General features: G+C 32.0%; 1 protein-coding gene across 2 annotated transcripts in view; it reads left to right on the forward strand.

Moving 5' to 3' along the window:
* The window catches only part of LOC146536916 (uncharacterized), a 232,088-nt gene that overhangs the window by 202,380 nt on the left and 10,336 nt on the right, over positions 1–19,372 (forward strand). For both annotated transcript variants that reach the window (XM_085189516.1, XM_085189517.1), the window contains 4 exons: positions 787–905; positions 2,943–3,076; positions 3,447–3,556; positions 4,457–4,594. In XM_085189516.1, coding sequence (XP_085045642.1) covers positions 787–905; positions 2,943–3,076; positions 3,447–3,556; positions 4,457–4,594 — 501 coding nt within the window. The remainder of the gene's footprint in view (positions 1–786; positions 906–2,942; positions 3,077–3,446; positions 3,557–4,456; positions 4,595–19,372) is intronic.

Here is a 19,372-nt window from a genome sequence, read left to right on the forward strand (position 1 = left end):
GTTTATTTGTCTATAGCGATATCGTATATCACGCTTGTACCGTTCGTTCGTGTGAAATTTAATAAAAAATAATATAATACTTGAGCATTCTTCTTTTTAGTTATTAACTGCTGTTTAAAATATTTTTTTAACAGTTTGCGAAGTAAATATTTCAAATTTCTCGTTTTTTTTTATTTTGTATTACAACGATTTTATAATTTAAATTATAAAAAATTGCTTTATTAAAATATTTAAAAAATGTTTAAAGTTTATGCATGGATGGATGCAATTATTAATGGTATTTTATTAATACGCCCGCCCCTATATTATATTACAACTCATATACATTTCAATAAATAGTTTAAATACTCAATGTTATCTTATTACGTAATATAAAATTACTATAATTTAAATAAATGTATAAAAAAAAGTTATATTTGCATTATATTGTTGTTGAAAATTTTATTACAAATGTATAAAAGTTTTGTATTGAAATTTATTTATATTATAATTTTCAGAAGTCTATCAATTTTCTTAGTTATTGCTTACGGACTTAATGGAAAGCTGATGTGTAAAGCTCCCTTCAATTTATTTATCACTGGGTTGGTTTATCACAACCTGGTCCTAATTCCTGAAACTGAATTGCAATTGCAATGCATTTCTTGATTGTTATTTCATTCTTAATTCAGTTCAGATAATCTCTAAGTTTAGACGTTTTTTGACATCTTTTACTCGTATATAATAAATAATTAAATTAAAGAGATTATAATATTGAAAACTGAAATTTCTATTAACCCTTGATCACAGGTATGCAACAAGGTGTTTGGAAACGCATCAGCGCTGGCGAAGCACAAGCTGACGCACAGCGACGAGCGCAAGTACGTCTGCATCACTTGCGCTAAGGCCTTCAAGAGACAGGACCATCTGTGAGTAACGCCCACCTTGTCAGATAATAAATTATTTTGCTTTTTTTTTCAGCTTCACGCTGTATCCCGCATGTAGTAGAGAAGGCAGAAGGAGCCTAGGGTTAAGACACTCTGCTCCCCACTTTTCGCCTAATTCTGTGGGTTGGATTTCCTCAAGAAGAAATCCCACCCGCAACCTGTTACGTTTACGGTCAAATTCATCATATTGACAGTCATGGATTTATTATTTCAAACCACCCTTTTAATTGTATATGGACATATCGTATTATTTACGTTTATGTTTCCCACAAATCTCCTTTAGTTCTTTATTTCTTATTTCTTGTATTTCTCTGTTGAGCGGGTCTTGTTTCACCTATAATACGATTGCCGCAAAGTTGTGCCTGTGCAAGAAAAAGTTGTTCAGAAGAAACTTGTCTAATGCGGGCAAGGCAGTGAGAACTGCTGAACTGTATACATGGAGTTTTCCAATAGCACAGGATTTTTATTAATGCTTCTCACTGAGGCCAGTACTGGCATAAGTGCAAAAAAGCGTGACTATAAACGTGATAGGTTGGGGGGTTCGATATCCACTCGTGGAAATGAAATATTTATTATTTTAATTTCTTCGCTCTAGCATCGAGGCTCGCGGCTTTGAGCTTCACCACTCAACACGCTGTCTCCAGAATTCAATTCAAGAAGATTTTTGTTTCTAATAAGTCCAATAAGTCTTAATGGAAACGGAGTGTATTAACACTAAGTTTTCAGTAACACTAAGTATGCCTACCCTGATACCAAACACAACGTGAATTTAATAACAAAATATACTATAAGTACATACAAACATAATAGAATAACAATATTAATTTATACCATAGAGATATACATATAATAAGGGTACTATACCGGTATTAAACATAAAGGAGTGTCCATACCCCGCTAAGTCATTGTTCGCCGGCGCTCGTCCCTTTAATAGCAGCAACGGACACCGCATGAATATTAATGAACGTTCAAAATGCTCGTATCGACTCGCACCGACGCAAAGTGGCCGCGATATCTGGTGACCTATTTGGGAATTGTAACCGGGTTATATTAACGATATGGTGGATGGATGGTGGTGGTGATTAAAAATCTGTTGTTGATAGTGTTTTGTTATGATATATGCTGTTTGTATGATAGAGGCGGTCGTGGCGCAGCGGCACAAGGGTGTGACTGTAACGCGACGGTTGTGGGTTCGATCCCCACTCGAGGAAGTGAAATTTTTATTTACGTTTATATTTCCATTTCTTCGCTCTGGTGTCGAGGCAAAGCGTGGCGTTGAATTATGCCACTAAACACGCAATGAGTCCAGAATTCGGCAGAAAGTGGGGGACGGAGTGTCTTAACGTTAGGTTCCCTCTGCCTACCCTGCTGTGTGCGGGATACAGCGTGAAGCTGAGTATATGCTGTTTGCAGTTGTGGTGAATAAAGTTATAGTTATTGATGTTTTCTATTTTGGATGTATTTGTCCAGTAATGTATATTGAGTCTCGGAGGGTATGTAAAGAGAGCGGAGAGCTTTGATGGTTATGTGGGTGCCAGTTTACCTCTTTAAATTTTCTTGCAACTTATTAGCAAATCAGAAATTATTTATATATATCTATATATTATTATTATTCATGTGCTTATATAAGTATAGACTTGTAATAATTAAATCATTTAAAATTGTACAAAGTTGTGTAAAGAAATGAATAGCTTTTTCAAACTCATATAAAATTATGTTCAATAGTTATATATACAACATTCAGAAAAGAGACACTTTAAAATATTAATATGTGTTACATAATTCAATCTCTTTTTAATATCGTAATATACATTTAGTATCACAATACGTTTCCCACTATCTCCACAATTTTCAAGACATTGCTCAGCTGTGTTGTTTTATTTTTGATTTGTTGTTGTTTGGCTTATTGTTTTACCAAAGCGACAATAACTCATTCCCCCAAATGGGAATCGAACCCATAATCGTAGTGCTTATGATAAAACTCTAACTATTATTATAAATGATATTTTTATCCTCTAGGAACGGTCATATGCTGACGCACCGAAATAAGAAGCCTTACGAATGCAAGGCGGACGGATGCGGCAAGTCGTACTGCGACGCGAGGTCCTTGCGTAGACACACGGAAAACCATCATCAACCACCTGCAGAATCAAGTAAGTACTTATTAAACAAAATTAAATATTCTAAGTTAATTATTATAGATTTCATAGCATATATTAATTAAAATGAGTAGCAATTTTATTTTTACTAAATAATAATTAATTTCCAATATTTTGAGTTACATGTATTTATATCATGTTATATTTTAATTTTTATATAGTTATTGAAATTGTGCTTGATATTCCGTTTTTTTTTTCTTAATTAACAACTTTAATCAAGTAAGAAAACTAATAATCAAATAACAAGAGGTATCTTGCTAGTAATATACAAAAAAAATACCTTTACTTTTCTTATGAATTCTTACAATAAATTAAAAATAATAAAATGGCTTACATCTACAGTAAATGCTTTAATTCTATTAAGAAACAACGAGCAGCACAGAGGCAAACTCGAGCAATGCTGAGCGTGACACCAACACGTCTAGAGTCACTTCACCGACATCGCCGTCCCGAGCTAACTCCACAAATTCTGATGTAAGTGTTTCAAAGATATATTTAAAGATAGTATTAAATATTAGTTATAAAAATATACCTACATAGTAATAATAATAGTATAAATATATTGAGGTTTCTAATATGCATTAAAATGGTGTTATAATTTTATAGAGAAAGATATCACAAATTATTTATTTTAAAAACATCGATTAAACTAATTTGGCGATGCTTCTTCTTCTTCAAACTCGTCAAAAATAACTTTTTATTAAATAACTAACTAATGACGAAACGTAAATACTCTCCTTATATAAATCCCAGTGACGTTATATATTTAATATCACATTTTATTATCCGCTGGCGGCCTTCCAACCGACCGCGTGTAAAATTCGCCACCGGACGTCCCTATTAATAATTAACCAATTAGCCCAAATCCGCGTTGTTCCTCTTTTAATTTCGCGCCCCCATTACAGGGGTTTTGACGAAAAAATTTGAAATAATGACCTTTCTGTACCCCAACAATTCATTTCGGTGGAACGAGCAAAGTACAAACATCGCTCAGGCAAATCAACGGGGGATGTTTTCACTCAGAGTTTTAATAAGGGAAAACGATTTAAGTTTTATATTGCTTTGAACAGAGCGGTTCTTTGTTGGTCCGGAGTACCTTCAGTTATTTTAGGAGCCTGGAGAGGTTCTCGGTTTCCGCGTCTAACTTATTTTCGTTTTAAATGAACAAACACAGAAATTTATTTGTTTATTACATTTTGAATAGTGAACGTTGATTGTGGAGAATAGTTGCATTTCATTATGAAATTCATTTTTATAATTTGTATTAATATCAAAATTGATACTAATCTATACGATTCTATAAGGTTTATATTGTTATTTACAATACTGTTATTGAAACGAAGAGAATTATGTCTAATTAACATTTTTTTACAGTCCAGTAACAGTTCTGACAAAAATGGTGTCAGCACGGGAGACAGTAGCCCACCACGCACGCCACCCGCACCCCCCACACCGCCCGCCCGTCCCAAAGCTAGCAAAGCCAGCAGTAGCAAGCCTAAAGCTACTTCTACTGTAAGTTTAATATTAGTATTAAATTTTTTTTTGAGTTTTGAAACATAGTTATGTTTTTTCTCACCTGGATAAATTAATTTGGATATATATGTATATAACATCTGTATGTATGTTATATTATAATGAGCGGAAAATACGAAACGGAATGTCTTAACACTAAGTTCCATCTGCCTAGCGAAGATGAAAAAAAATTTTTTTAATAAAAAAATATTTTTAACCATTAAAAATTTATATTTCATACAATATCCAATTTGTTTATACCAACTAAATATCCATCAATAGCTTTCAACGCGCTATCCAAGCATCCCTAGCAGTCACCAGAGAAGACAATTAAGAAAACTATTTCCAGTAATCCAAACAAACAATTTAATTGTACGAAAACACTATAGAACCAAATATTCATTGGGATAAACTTAAGTGGACGGACTTAGTTCGTATTTAGTATACGTACTTAGATGTTAATCCTGTGTTAGTACTTCTATTAAGCATCCCTTATTTACAACTACCCACAGATCCACTCACCCTAATTCACAATGGCATTACTTAATTTTTTATTACGCTTATTAAATACTAGAGGTATCATGGCGCAGGGTAACGTGGTCTGACTGTATACGTGATGGTGTTGGGTTCAATAACGCTTTGAGGAATTAATTAACTTTATTTCATTATCCTGGTAAAAAAATACTTTTTATTACTTATATTACTGGTTGAAAATTGAGCAATGTACGGGAAACAGAGTGTACCCCTGCCCTACTATATGCAGGGTATATCGTGAAGCGTGTATATATATCTCTATTAATTATTTCAATTAAATTAATTGAAATAGGTCTTAATAAAATTAAAGTTTAAAGATAAATACGAGCACTAAAAAGTACTGAGTCATTATTTTACTTTGCTCTTGTTCTTTTGTGGAACAAATGAAAGATATATTTATAAAGCGATGATTACTATGACTGTGAACTTTTCGTCACGCTATCTTCATATGAGAATGCAATTCTGTTGAACATATTAAACAACACCACGTTTAATATAAGCATCACGCTGTTTACCGTATGTAGCAGAGGGAATAGTACTAATTACTATCAAATTTACGGGGCAATGTGTTTTGAGTGGTGGAACGCGAAAAGCAAAGAAATGAAAATATTAAAAAATAATAATTCATTTCTCCGAGTGGAGATCGAACCCACTATTCATAGTTAATTTCATAAAAATTAACATAATTATGTTCCAATTAGTTAACCTTAGATTTAAATTCAAGCATTATATTATTATAATATATATCCTGTCTGCATATTGAACTAAACTGAACGTACCTGAACAGTAAGTCTCTAGAACAACAAACCGAGCGTAGCACTAATGTATCGCTACGTAAGCGCTACGTAAACTGCTAAACTGCTACGGAGTTCGTAGCTGACGTAGCCAATGGGGCAAATAAGGGATAGATCTTATTTGCCTAACTTCCAAGTAGATATTTAGCTAAACCATATAAAGCTATATACTTTTATATAATATTTTATTTTAATGTATCGTAAATTAAATTATATATTATTAAATGTATAATTTATACTAAAGAAAAATTAAGGCTTCTCATAAATAAATAATAAATAAATATAAACATATTAGGTTGATAAATCATTAGTTATTAATTTTATTCCTTCATGTAAAGCTTAATGCCAAGTCTTTATATAATTTACTATTGTCACTTCACTTCTTTATTTAGTTTCTATCCTTTCTAAGAAAATATAAACATAGGTGGGAAAAAACCAACAGTCAGTTCCTTCTAAATAAAATTAAACATCTCTAACAAGCCATAATAAAATATTTCTAAAAACTGTCACCTCTCTGCAGAATAAAAAATAATATTTAAATACACAATTATAAATGAACAAAGAGAACAATATTGAAAATGAAGCGAGTGCTATCAAAAGGAGTTCAATTTACAAAGCATTCCCTTCTAATTTGCTTATCCCTGGCGCGGAAACAATACAAACCCCGACGGGACCGTTCCGATTGAAAATAGTTGGAATAGTAAAAGAAATAATAAAATTTTATTATGCGACTCTTGAACAAAGCATATATTAGTACAACTTATATAGAATAATTCTGTATAAGTTTATATTAAGTAGTTAAAGTTATTGTTTATAAAGAAATTCGTATATAATTCACCTAAGCCAAATTGTGAGGTCATTCCATTTTTTTTTGCATAAATAATTGTAGAATACAGAACAGTATTTTTGTATTAAAAACGTAATATAGTTTATTTCTAGCATGAGACTATCCCGCACAAAGCAGGTTAGGTTAGAGAGGACCAGAGGGAACCTGGGAACAGCGAGACACATTAGAGAAAAAGAGAAACGGCAAATACCTTGTATTATAAAGAGTACCTGCTTGGGATAAGAATCCACACTCATTGAATACATTTTCGTTGCAATATTTTCTCAAGGGGCTAATTTTAAAACTGCTATGTTAGTTTACAAATTTAATTCAAAAATAATTATACATCATTACAATCGCACTAACTTAATTAATTCGTATTTTTTTTTATTTAATTTTTAATGTTATTCAATGTTATTATTGTATCAGATAAATTCTCATTCCCATAGTCGTGTCGACTAGACGAATTTATAATTTTGCTAAAAATAATACAAAACAATATAACTGGTTCGTGAGAAACAGATTCTTATGTTAATTCCAATATCGAAATCGGTGTGCGAATGTCCACTGAATTAAAAGGACCATTCACTAATGCTTAGTAGTTTAGCCGCGTCCCCTTGGACAACGGTCCACGGACAACGGGAGTGAAAATTAAAATGGGGTTGATATAATAATGTATAACAACAATATTATATTTATAAAGTCAATTAGATTTTTCTGTTTTGTTATATGTATGAGTTAAATAATTATTCGTTAGTTTAGTATGTTGTTAATATATTTTAGGAACATATTTCATATATAACAATATGAATGTAGAGGAATTCAAAACATCTCTTCTAAATATATTTTTAATTATCTCTAATAGAATATTAATATAAATAATTAATATTGCCTTAGACCTTTAAAAATATTATATTTTTATTAATTTCATTATTATATACCTGTTTGAGAAAAATGCAACAAGCGTGAGATACAAACAAGTGATAACTTGAATTTGCATAAATTTATAGTTAATAGAATTGAAGTATGGATAATAGTAACAAAATTTAATTGAATAGTTGTAAAGGGGTCGCGAATCGCAAACTTGACTGGACTTCACATATCCACTGTCACCTGTTCAACCCCTATATTAGGGGTTCTATTTAAACGTTTTGATTAAACTAGATATATTAAAAACTTGGTTTTTAATATATCTAGTTTAATCTCGGTACGCGTAGGGTGAAATATTCGCTTATCTATTTCGCGTGAGAATTTGCCGTTACGCACCTGCTGTACACGTCAAAGTAATTTACAAATGAATTTGGTGATATATCTTTGTGCTAAATTTTGTTATTATTTTTTTATCTTCATAACTAAGTAAGTAAGTAAAATACTCTTTATTGTACACCAAACATGTATCACAATCAAGAGAGATAATATTGTTATGATAGTACAACAGGCGGCCTTATTGCTAAATGAGCAATCGCCGATATAGATTTGTATACATTCACAAAAATTAGATGATTTCTATAATTTGATATTCATCCTTATGAAAATAAATATAATTATCACTTTTAGCATTTCATCTAGATGGAAATTATAGTTTACTGTATAACATTCTAATAAATAATTAAGATGTCACTGATTCCAAATGACCTAGCCTACGAGTGGTATAGTATGACCGACGCGAACGGGCAGATGACTTTGATGATTTTATAAATTTTTATATATTTTCGAATTACTATTATTCTTTATGTAATTATTTGCTGCTTATAATTAATTTATCTCAGTTCGGTTGCCTATACCGATGTTTGTTATACACTTAAAATATCGTAATTTTAATCATTTGGTATTTTATTTAATAGTGTTTATTCAAAAATTAATAATTATTTAATATAGAAAAATGTTTAGTACGCGCGCACGGCAATCTTAAGGTACTTTTTCTAATATTAAGAATTTCCTTTAGTTACTTTTACTTCTTTTGTTTGTTAATTTCGGTTACTCAGATATTTTTTTTTAATAATAAATCTCCACTTATTATTATTTTTTAACTTATTTTAATTATTTAGGCTTATATTTTCGCGGGCATAGCCGCGTCCGGGCCCACTAGTCTTAATATATATAGTTCACTGTAGCGCATTGGTACTAAGTTTAATTGTAAACGCGTGGGGTATCCCCATTACAGACACAGCGTTAAGTTCCGCTAGTCATATAGTAATGTGACCAAAAATCGTTGGTAATGTAGTCATAACACTAAGTTACAGGCTATGCGGCGAAAAGGGTAAAACTCGCTTTTTTAACTCTTAGATAGAGGAATGTTAGTGACACATTACTCCATTCTCTACTTTTCATCTCAAATTTGTACTACCATAGAAACGTCTACAATAAATATAAATAATGACTTAAGAGCATTCAGAGTATTGAATTATATTTTGTATAAAATGTCCTAACAGCGGCAGGACGGCGCTAACTTTTTAATTTAAATATGTTTACATATTTTTACATAAAATATAGGATATTTGAATTCTTTGACGTAAATCATGTTATTTTTAAGATATTTTGTATATACTGATATTTATGTAAGAAATATTATGTGAAGATAATTTACTCTATTTTCATGTTATTCTGTAAATAATCAAAAGATAATTTCATTAAAATAATCAAGCTTAAACACCACGCTGCTGCACTGCATTGCACAAAAATGCTTATCTCGTTAAAAATATAACTAAAACTTTATTATCTACTTTTTATGTAAAAAAGGAAAATTATATAATTATATATACAAAAGTATATACTATTTATTATACACTTTTGCAGGATATTTAATCACTTTTAAATTAACCTCATTAGTAAAAATAAATTCGTGGCGCAAGCTTACTCACAGCCAGCAGTCGTGAGAAAGTTGAACTCTAAAAACATAATTTGTCATTTTCACAACTAAATCTAAACGATGATAAATTATCACTCGGTTATAATTCAGGGATCCGAATAGACTCCAGCTTATTATTTACTATCAAATTATTTGCTGTCATGAGTAATGGGACACGCGACATACATACCTCGCATATAAAATGTATTAATCTTGTATTTCAATATTCGAAAGCGAAAAATCGATGTTTTTTATTGATCTTTTAAATTACTAAAGAGAGTAGTTTTAATCATTTTTTCAAAATTCCAAAAAACATATTGTTTATGCGTTTTTTTAACGTCTATGTAATCCTTGTTAGTACATGAAAATGGCAATAAAAGATACTTTAAATTTTTCACTTTTAAACTAAATTATCTAGAGACCGTGGATTTGTTAAGTACATTCACCACCTACCTGTTTGATTACCTTAAAAATTGTGTGAATTTAAATTCGACTAATTGTGGATTCGATCCCCACTCGTATATTTCATTATATTTCCATTTCTTCGTTCTGGCATCGCGGTGTTGAATTCCGCCACTCAACACGCCATACCCACAGAATTCGGAAAAAAAGTAGGCAACGGAGTGTTTTAACACTAGCTTCCGTCTGTCTGTAGTGCTGTATGCGCACAAAAAACCTAATTTGATTTAAATTCTTGTAAGTGCGTTATACACGTACTGGCATATAAAATTACGTTATATGCCATTTACTGGCATATATGGCTACAGCTATTGAAATAACCTGAAATATAGACTGTGGCGATTGATATAACCGAGGGCACCCACTACCTACAGTATAGTGACGGACGGTTTATTAAAAGCCCTCACTTTGATCGTCCCTGATTCGACGTCACCTGCAGGAAGTAATAAAGGCCGACACAACACTGGCTCATAATTACAAGCGGGCCCGGTTTTGTTCACAACATATTGACAGCGGAATGCTTTGAACTGAACTGGATAAATCCACTTTGAGTCACTTCATTACGAGCTGGCTCGGATTGCTGAATTTACGTACGATATAATGACAAAATAATTATATTTACTTGTTTATGGTGTGCTTTGATGGTTGGGCTTAGCGGATGTTGTGGACGTGGCTAGAACACAATGGAAGTTAATTAATTGGAAGACTAGAAATTATAGTCTGGCTAAATATTTGAGCAGTATGTATATTGAACAGTGATTATTTTCATTTAATTTTAAAGTTGAGTTTAAAATTAGGCCACTGGCCTAAGCCAGTCATGGCGTAAATGTGTGACTGTAAACACGACAGCTTGTGGGTTCTATCCCAATTGAGGAAATAAATTATTTAATATTTTCATCTATTCGCTCTGACCAATTTTGCTTCGCTTCGCTCCAGGTAAAGCACGGTGTCGAGTTCCGGAAACAGGGGAAAAGAGTGTTTTAACACTAAGCTACCTCTGCCTACTCTACTACACATGAGATATAACGTGAAGCTAAGAATGAAATGTTAATATTTCAGATTATCAATATAGTTTGTTTACAATTTAACGAAATGGAACTAAACTACCATCTTGGTTCTATTTACTATCTAAATATGGAATATGACGTGTTTACATAATGTATTTGTGGTCTCATCAGATTCCCTATAATTAAGACAGCCATCTATAATCACTACTCGTATAATTTGATCTCCAATAAGAGCCTCGAGGCGTTATCTTAAGATACAATATGTATTGTATTCTATAGATATAGATATAGATAGTGCATTCAGACTTGCTTTGATGTATTATCAGTTAAACACTGGTTTGACGATCGTAGATAACTTTAGCTTTCTAATTATATTCATGGGAGTAATTGAAAGTAATTAGTTTCATTTAATATTTAGTTGATTGATATAGATGTTTGGCTTGTATTATATTAAATGGATAATAAGTGACGTATCAAACCCAATTCATACCTACATGTATAGATTTATCGAAATTTTCAAATATGTAAAACACTTTCAACAGAGGCAAGTCGTGACACAAGGCAAGTCGTCAAGCAAGTGTGGCTGTAAACGTGACAGGTTCAACTCAACACACAGTGCTTCCAAAATTCGACAGAAAGTAGGGTGCAGTGTAGTGTAGTGGTGCACGCAGTGTTTTAACTCTAGTCCACCCCGCAACGCTGAAAGCACAAAGCTGTAAAAATTAGCACAAATGGCATATATATTAAAAATTGTAACGAAACAATATACAAAATGAGAGTAGAGAACTACTATGAAATGTACGCGTTGCAATACACACATTGGCTTGTATCACGGTAGATGATGCAATTCCATCTACGCGTGAAAATTGCATTTGCCGCCCTCGTAACGTTGTACCACATCGAAAATATTAGAATTTATTTGCGGCCCCAAAGTTCTTCTTGCACGAACTATGAATTTCAGTTCAGTATTAAAATCGTAAACTTTCCTGGCATAGGAAGGTGTAAAGTAGTCCAATTTGCGGGATGTTCTGAAAGCCACATGAACGTAGTTTTCGAGCTTGGAGAGACTTTCAGGGATATTTGGACGTTTCTATCGAAAACTAGATTAAGGGCATATGTTTTGAATATAGCGTTGCTTAAAAAAATGTATATCCATAGGTTAGTTTAGTTTAGTTAAGTGCGACTGTAAATGCGAAAGGGTTTGGGTTCGAAGGGACGAAATATTTAATATTTCCATTTTCTGCACTCTGGTGTCGACACAAAGCCTGACGTTGAGTTCTGCTACTGAACAGGCAATGCTTTGAGAATTCGGGGGAAAATAGGGAACGAAGTGTCTTAACACTTAGTTTCCCTCTGCCTATCCTGCTGTATCCTGGATACAGCGTGACGTGATAAAAAACATATAATGCAATATCAAAATAATATATGTATTTAATATATAATATCCATTAACACAAAGTAAAAGCTAATTCCTGATATACAGCCGTCCTTATCCATGATTTCATTTGTAGTGTAGGTAGAATTTCATCTCTTTGTGGTCCCCTCGCCAGCGGCATCTGAGGACAGAATGCGAATCAAAGAAACATTTCATTAAACGAATCTGCCTTTGATACTTCCCTGATTTTAACTGGAACGTTAAAAATCATTTTTTTATATTATAAATGTATATTATTATTTTTAAGAACATTTTTCATATATATTGTATATGAATTACTGAAAATAATATTATTATTACTTTTTTTCTCAAAAATTTAACCATTAAAAATAATTATAAACAAAAAATAAACATCAACTCCTAATAAATACCTGTTACCAATATTTATGTTTAATAAATGATTTTTATTAAACATAAATATTGTTTCAAATTAAGGAAAGATTCCTAATATTTAAAAGAAGGCTTCATCTAGCAAAAACCAAGTAAATTAAACCATTCTGAAATATTATTTTTATGCATCCACAAAAAGTAAGGTAAAATTTTTAAAGAAAATGTCCTATAATAAAATTTTCTGTAACATCTTTTCTATCGTGAAACCTACGACGGTAACTCATTTGAAGTCCAAATTCGATTCTTTCCAAGTGTCAGCCAGAACCTGAATATTTCATCAGCATGCTTTCTGGCGACGACGAGAAAATATGGTACACTTTTGCTGATCATCTCACCAGAAGTATGGACTTTAAACATTTGAATATTATGAAAGTAATATAGTTTTTTGTTTTAATGTATAGTTTATGACTTTCAATCGTTACTGGGGCTTTAAATACCGAAATCTCGATATTGCGGAATCCCGCAACATTTTCCTCTCTCCATTTTCCTCATCAACATCTCACGTGATGCCATAATAAGGATTCACAGGATTAAAAAAAACACCCTCACAACATCAACATCGAGGGGAAGAATCCTAAATTGTAATTCGTGTTCTCCATTCAACGTGTCATTGGCGAAGTGATTAGTACTGAGCTGGCACGCTCGGAACGCCATAAATAAAGAAGAATCTAAAAAGTCCTAAATTTACATATTTTTTTCAACAAGAATACCACTATATATTTTGATACCATATTAGATATTTTTCTATATCTAAATATTAATCAAAGTGAAATTAAAAAATCTTTAAAATCTCTAATGAGGGTAAAAAAATAATTTCTACATATGCTATTAAATAATATCTATCTATCTATAAAAATGAATTAATATAATGTGGAATCTAAAATCAAAAAAGCTAACCTTGCACTTCTGTCGAAAACGCTCTCCTTCTGACTATGATAAACAGACATCGTACACACCAAAAATCCTACACATTTTAGCTCTTATATATATTGAGATACGGAATAAATTGGCACTCAATTCACCCCGCCATTAATTATGTAGGGTGACAAAGACGCAGGTGGCTCAGAGCCGTTCCGCTGTAAACGTCCCGATGCATAATTGAAGACGCTTTGCTTACGTGACTCCTCAGAGGAGGACCAGGCGACGTTAAGTGTGATAGATAATGAACTGCTACAATTGAATTTTAATAGTTTTAATAGTTGATTTAATGTATGTACACTCTCGTGTCTTGCTACAGGATTGGTTAAGGAATTTAGTATAGCGGGAGCTGCTCCTTTAAATGTCAGCGGAAAGAGTAAAAAAATTTGCTTCACGATATATTCCTCACTTTCCACCCAATGCGTGTTGAATGGCGGAAACTCAACGCTGCGATAAGCGTTGTTACCAGAACGAAGAAATTAATATATTTATAAATTCATATTCCCGAGAAGGAATCGAAACCACAACCGTCGTGTTTACACGTCACACGCTAGTGCCACTACGCGACGATGGCTTCGATATTTTGTTTTATATTTTAGCAATATATCAATTTTAAAAGCTTTTTATCTACTAGAGAAACATTCGAAATAGTATTACTTAACATCAATCGCTATGGAAACTAAAATAAGTGGCCAATATTGTAGTTAAATATGAACATAATATTATGAAATATGCTGTAAATAACGTATAAAAATGGAAGCTTAATAAAACAATAGATATTTATTTATCTGAGATCTCAAGTGCTTGCGGCTGAAATAAAATCTTTTTCTTATATTTTCATATTTTATTCTTCTACTATTTATTGACAATAAAGCTTGTAATTTATGTGTGGGACTCTTATTCGTTATTTCAGGGAGAAAGAAATTTAGGCCTGTAGCAAAAAATATGGCCCAATCAGTGTATTTTATATACACCGAATTATCACTGCAAAATATTTTACACCAATGGCGAAGTGGCATAATGTCTACGTGCAAACGCGATGGTTGTGGGTTTGATTCCTACTCGGGGAAAATAATTATTTTAATTTTTCCATTCTGCTAATATAAAAGACAGCGGAATCGGAGAACGAAGTGTTTTAGCACTAAACTGAATTTAAATCTCTCCTTACCTCTCTATAAGCCAAATAATAGTAATAAAAAAAACCTCCAAATATATATACCTAGCTAAAATTACAAAGCGTGAAAAATATTTTTTACTTTAAAACAGTTGCTATGTGACGTTTTCTTTACACCTGACTGTGTTTAGCGGACCTTGAATTCATATTTGAGTGGCCCTGCCCGTTAACCTTCTGCGCGGTTGACCTGTGACCTCTGCCACGTGGATGGCTCCTTTCAGACCCCGGGGCCCCATTTGTTATTTTCTTTGCATAGTTATTTTTAGTGTCACGACGGATTTTAATGTCACGCTTACGTTTTTTTTGTTAATATGCTTAAATATGGAAATATATTACAGTGGGGGATGTTAAGTAGTCGAAAATTAGTTTTTTTTTGTTTGGTGTTTTTTTATTATTCTCGAGTGTTACTAAATTATTATTTGCATGGTTCATATTTTTTAATTACATTTAGTTACTTAGCTTTTAATTACGTTACATTAAAATTTCTAACTCTACAATATACAAAAACTATATTTTTTTAGGTAATTAAGCTTTAGATATTAACTAGCGGCCCGCTCGCGGCTTCGCCTGCGTGAACTACGTTATTATTAATTTCAGTCTCCATGAGTACCTACGTCCTATAAGTACGTACGTATACGTCCTATAAGTGATGTCCATGCAAAATTTGAGACTCCTAGCATTTGTAGTAACGAAGTTTCATACAAACTTTCAACCCCAAAAACAACCCCTTAGAAGTTGAATATTGCAAATTCCCGTCTTAGCGAACACCTACGTCCCATAAATAAGCACTTGTAGTTTCTGAGATTTCGTGATGAGTGAGTGACCTTTCGATTTTATATATATAGATGAGGTTTTCTTTTTATTTTACGTTTAAATTAAATAATTTATTATAATTTTGTTAGGCCAATACTGGCGCAACGGCACAAGCGTGCAACTGTCAATGCGACAGGTTGGATTCGAGAAATGAAATATTTAACATTTTCTATTTCTCGCTCTGGTAAAAAAAAAGAAGAGATGCGATGAGTTCCACAATGCAACACGCAGTGCTTCAAGAATTCGGCAGAAAATGAGGAAGGAAAGTGTCTTAACACTAGGTTCCTATGTTTAATCTAAGGCATCTTGAATGGACTGTAGGTTAACCTGTACACAGGCACAAAAAAGAAGAAAACCAGTTCCTATCATATCTAAAATCATCTAAATCACCCAAACAATAGGCTAGTCGAAATATTTGTATTTAACTTTGAACTTACCGGTGTAGCGCTTCTAGCCGCGGAACGTTTACATTAATGAAGATTAATTGCTGATGACAAAACGTTGTATACACAATACGACGCGAATAAGCGACGGCTAATGAAGTCATATTAGTATACCGTGCCGATACGAGACAACGTCAACATATTATATATTATATACAATGTATTTATTCATGGGCGTAGGAAAGGGGTAGAGGGATGTTGATCCGTGCACATCCCAGAAATTTACTTTGCCCTGAAAAATTAAAAAAAAAAACATTCCCACGAACATATCTACTAGTTCTAAGTTAAAGTTCAGGCCCCCTCAGAAAATATCTCTAGATACGTCCATGTTCATTCACGCTTATAAACCACTAGTGGACCCGGACGCGGCTACGCCTGCTTGAACTATAAGAATTTATCTCTATTATCTATTATCTATTTATTAAATATTATATAATATATTTATTTTTATAAGGATGAATATCAAAATATAAGTTCATTTTGGGTGACGTTTTCTTAAAACAACAAAGAAACTTTGCAAACCGGTGCTTAGCAACGACGGTTGTTATTAACATGGCAGAATAAATTGCATGTCAAATTAGAAAGTATTTTAATTTATTAGTATATATGTGTAATGTAATGTTATATAGCCTATAGCACTTCTGAAGAATGCAGCTTTCATACAAAACAAAAACAAAGTAAATCGATCCAGTAGATCCAGAGATCTTAGCGTTCAAACAAACAAACTCTTCCGCTTTATTATATTAGTATAGATTTGATTCAATTAGTTTAAAGAAAAAAAATTATAGCAATAATTATACTTACATACTTAGGGACTGTAGGTACTTGTACTGTTCATAACTTCCACAATAAGACCCAACACATCTTATATCTCAAAAAAATTGAAAGAAAAAGCAGGCTACGTATATCAATATAAATATTTGACTTCATTAGTTATTACCAAAAGAACTAGAGAACCTACATTTCGTCAGCGACGCGGTGCATTTAATTTTTTTTTGTACACCAGATACATACACGGGTCCATCTCCATATGCAAATTAGTTTGATACAAACTGGACCTTTTGTAAAGCGACTGGTCATCTTATTTTAAATTTCGCGAGAATTAAACAGAGGGGTCATCTGCAATGTCTTTCCCACATCCTATCATTCACTTTTCATAGACCGTGAGATAAACATCGTAAACATTTGGCTCATTTTTGGCGCCATTTTTAGTTTCAGATGTCAGGTTTTTTTTTCTTAAAGTGTTAAAGTGCAATGGACAATTGGATTACACAGCTTTTCCAAGCGCCTACATTTTCTAAACCTAAGGTAAAATTAAATTAATTTATATATATGTATATTTAGAAATAATATCTATTGAATTGAAAAAACATATAATTTTTACAAATCAACACTTTCTATTTAAAGGAAAATAATACAAATAAAGTTTATATATTGTTTTTTTTTTTAATTCATTTAATTAGAACAGAAAAGAGCTAGGAAACAGAATTTCTCAGTGTAGAAAACTAATTAAGATCAGTATAATTAAATGAAGTTTGTTCTTACTCCTCACATTGGTGTACAATGTGCAATACTAAAATCGCATTAACTGAGACGCTAGCATGTACAAGAATGATATATGATAAAAACGCTAGCAGCAACAAACAGCTGCTCGCACCTCCCGCGCATTAACCTAACGAGCTGCCCTAATGGCGCCTTAGGGTTGCCACATAAAAAAACTCTTATAAATTACTGCGGTATATCCAAAGCTCTTTTTGAGACATTTGTCACTAGATATGTAGCCATAATTTTTTTTTTGTAGAAATAAAAACAATGAAAATAATTACCATAGAGTAATCTCTATATTTTAAGCAGTTATATCTAAATAAAATAATTATATAATTCCCTTTATTTGATATGTAATATGCATGTATTAGTAACATATTCAATCATCAATATTAAATTATTACATACATTCATCTGCTTTCACACATTACAGAAAATGCTGTGCTTTTTAGTTTTTTTTATTTATATTAGAATGATGATTGAAATAACAAATAATTACTTTGAGGTTGCATTTTTACTACAATAACAATTTTATGTTGCAATTATTTATTACTTTTATCTATTTTATATCCTAAGTATATTTAAGCAAATTTCCACAGCTTCGTAGCTATAAGTAACGGGTTAACTGTTACAAACCTAACGAGCATCCTTAATGGCATCTATTAGGGTTGCTACACTAAAATAAATTACCACCTTATATAAAGCTTCCGTGTTTGCCTTTCTCGCTCCTTACTTTTATTTTTATTTAGATAAAGTTTAAACGACTGCAGGTATCAATCTTAATGACGGTCTTCCATCCTATTTATTTTGTACTTTTAGTTTATTTTTTAAATACAAACCTGGAAATGTACATCCATAAAAAAATATAAGAATCGCTTACTAATGAAATTACGATTAAAATAAAATGTTTTAAATTAACATTTCTTCACACGAGCACTTTACACACTAGTGGTTAAAATTAAATTTAAATGGTGGCAAACGTGGCGCTGGAACACTAGCGTGTGACTGTAAACGTAGCGGGCTGTGGGTTCAATTCCCTCTCGACATCAGGGAAATAAAATATTAACCTTCATTATTTTTTTTATTTTAAATTTCTGCGCTCCGGTGTCTACGCAAAATGTGGCGTTAAGTTACACCATTCAACACTCATAAAAATCAATAAAATAAAGGTTTTAATTGTTTACAACGACACAAGTTGTATAAAAAATATTTAGACTCAGACAGAAGTAAATGGAAGTAAAGTATAGAAAGAAGAAGATATTCAATATGAAATCCTCTCTGTTCACTTAATACAGAAGACGTATGACAGTGTAAAATAAACTTTTTGCAATAGAGATTGCCAAAACGAACAAAGCACACAAATAAAAGCCCTTTCGATTTTTTCAATTGTTGGAAATATTCAATAGTTTGTTTTTTATAAATTTAAAAAGACCTATCAGCAACAGTTATATATATATTAAAAATTATTTCAACATATACATTTATAGCCTTTATATAATATAACCTTCACAGCAACCCTAATTTCGTGCTATTAATTTGTCTCCGTCGTACTCAAATCATTCTACTGGTAAATGTAGATAATATATTCAGAT

This window comes from Heliconius melpomene, chromosome 8 (genome assembly GCF_056956725.1).
Source record: "Heliconius melpomene rosina isolate 202511_hmr_F chromosome 8, ASM5695672v1, whole genome shotgun sequence".
Lineage (NCBI taxonomy): Eukaryota > Metazoa > Arthropoda > Insecta > Lepidoptera > Nymphalidae > Heliconius > Heliconius melpomene.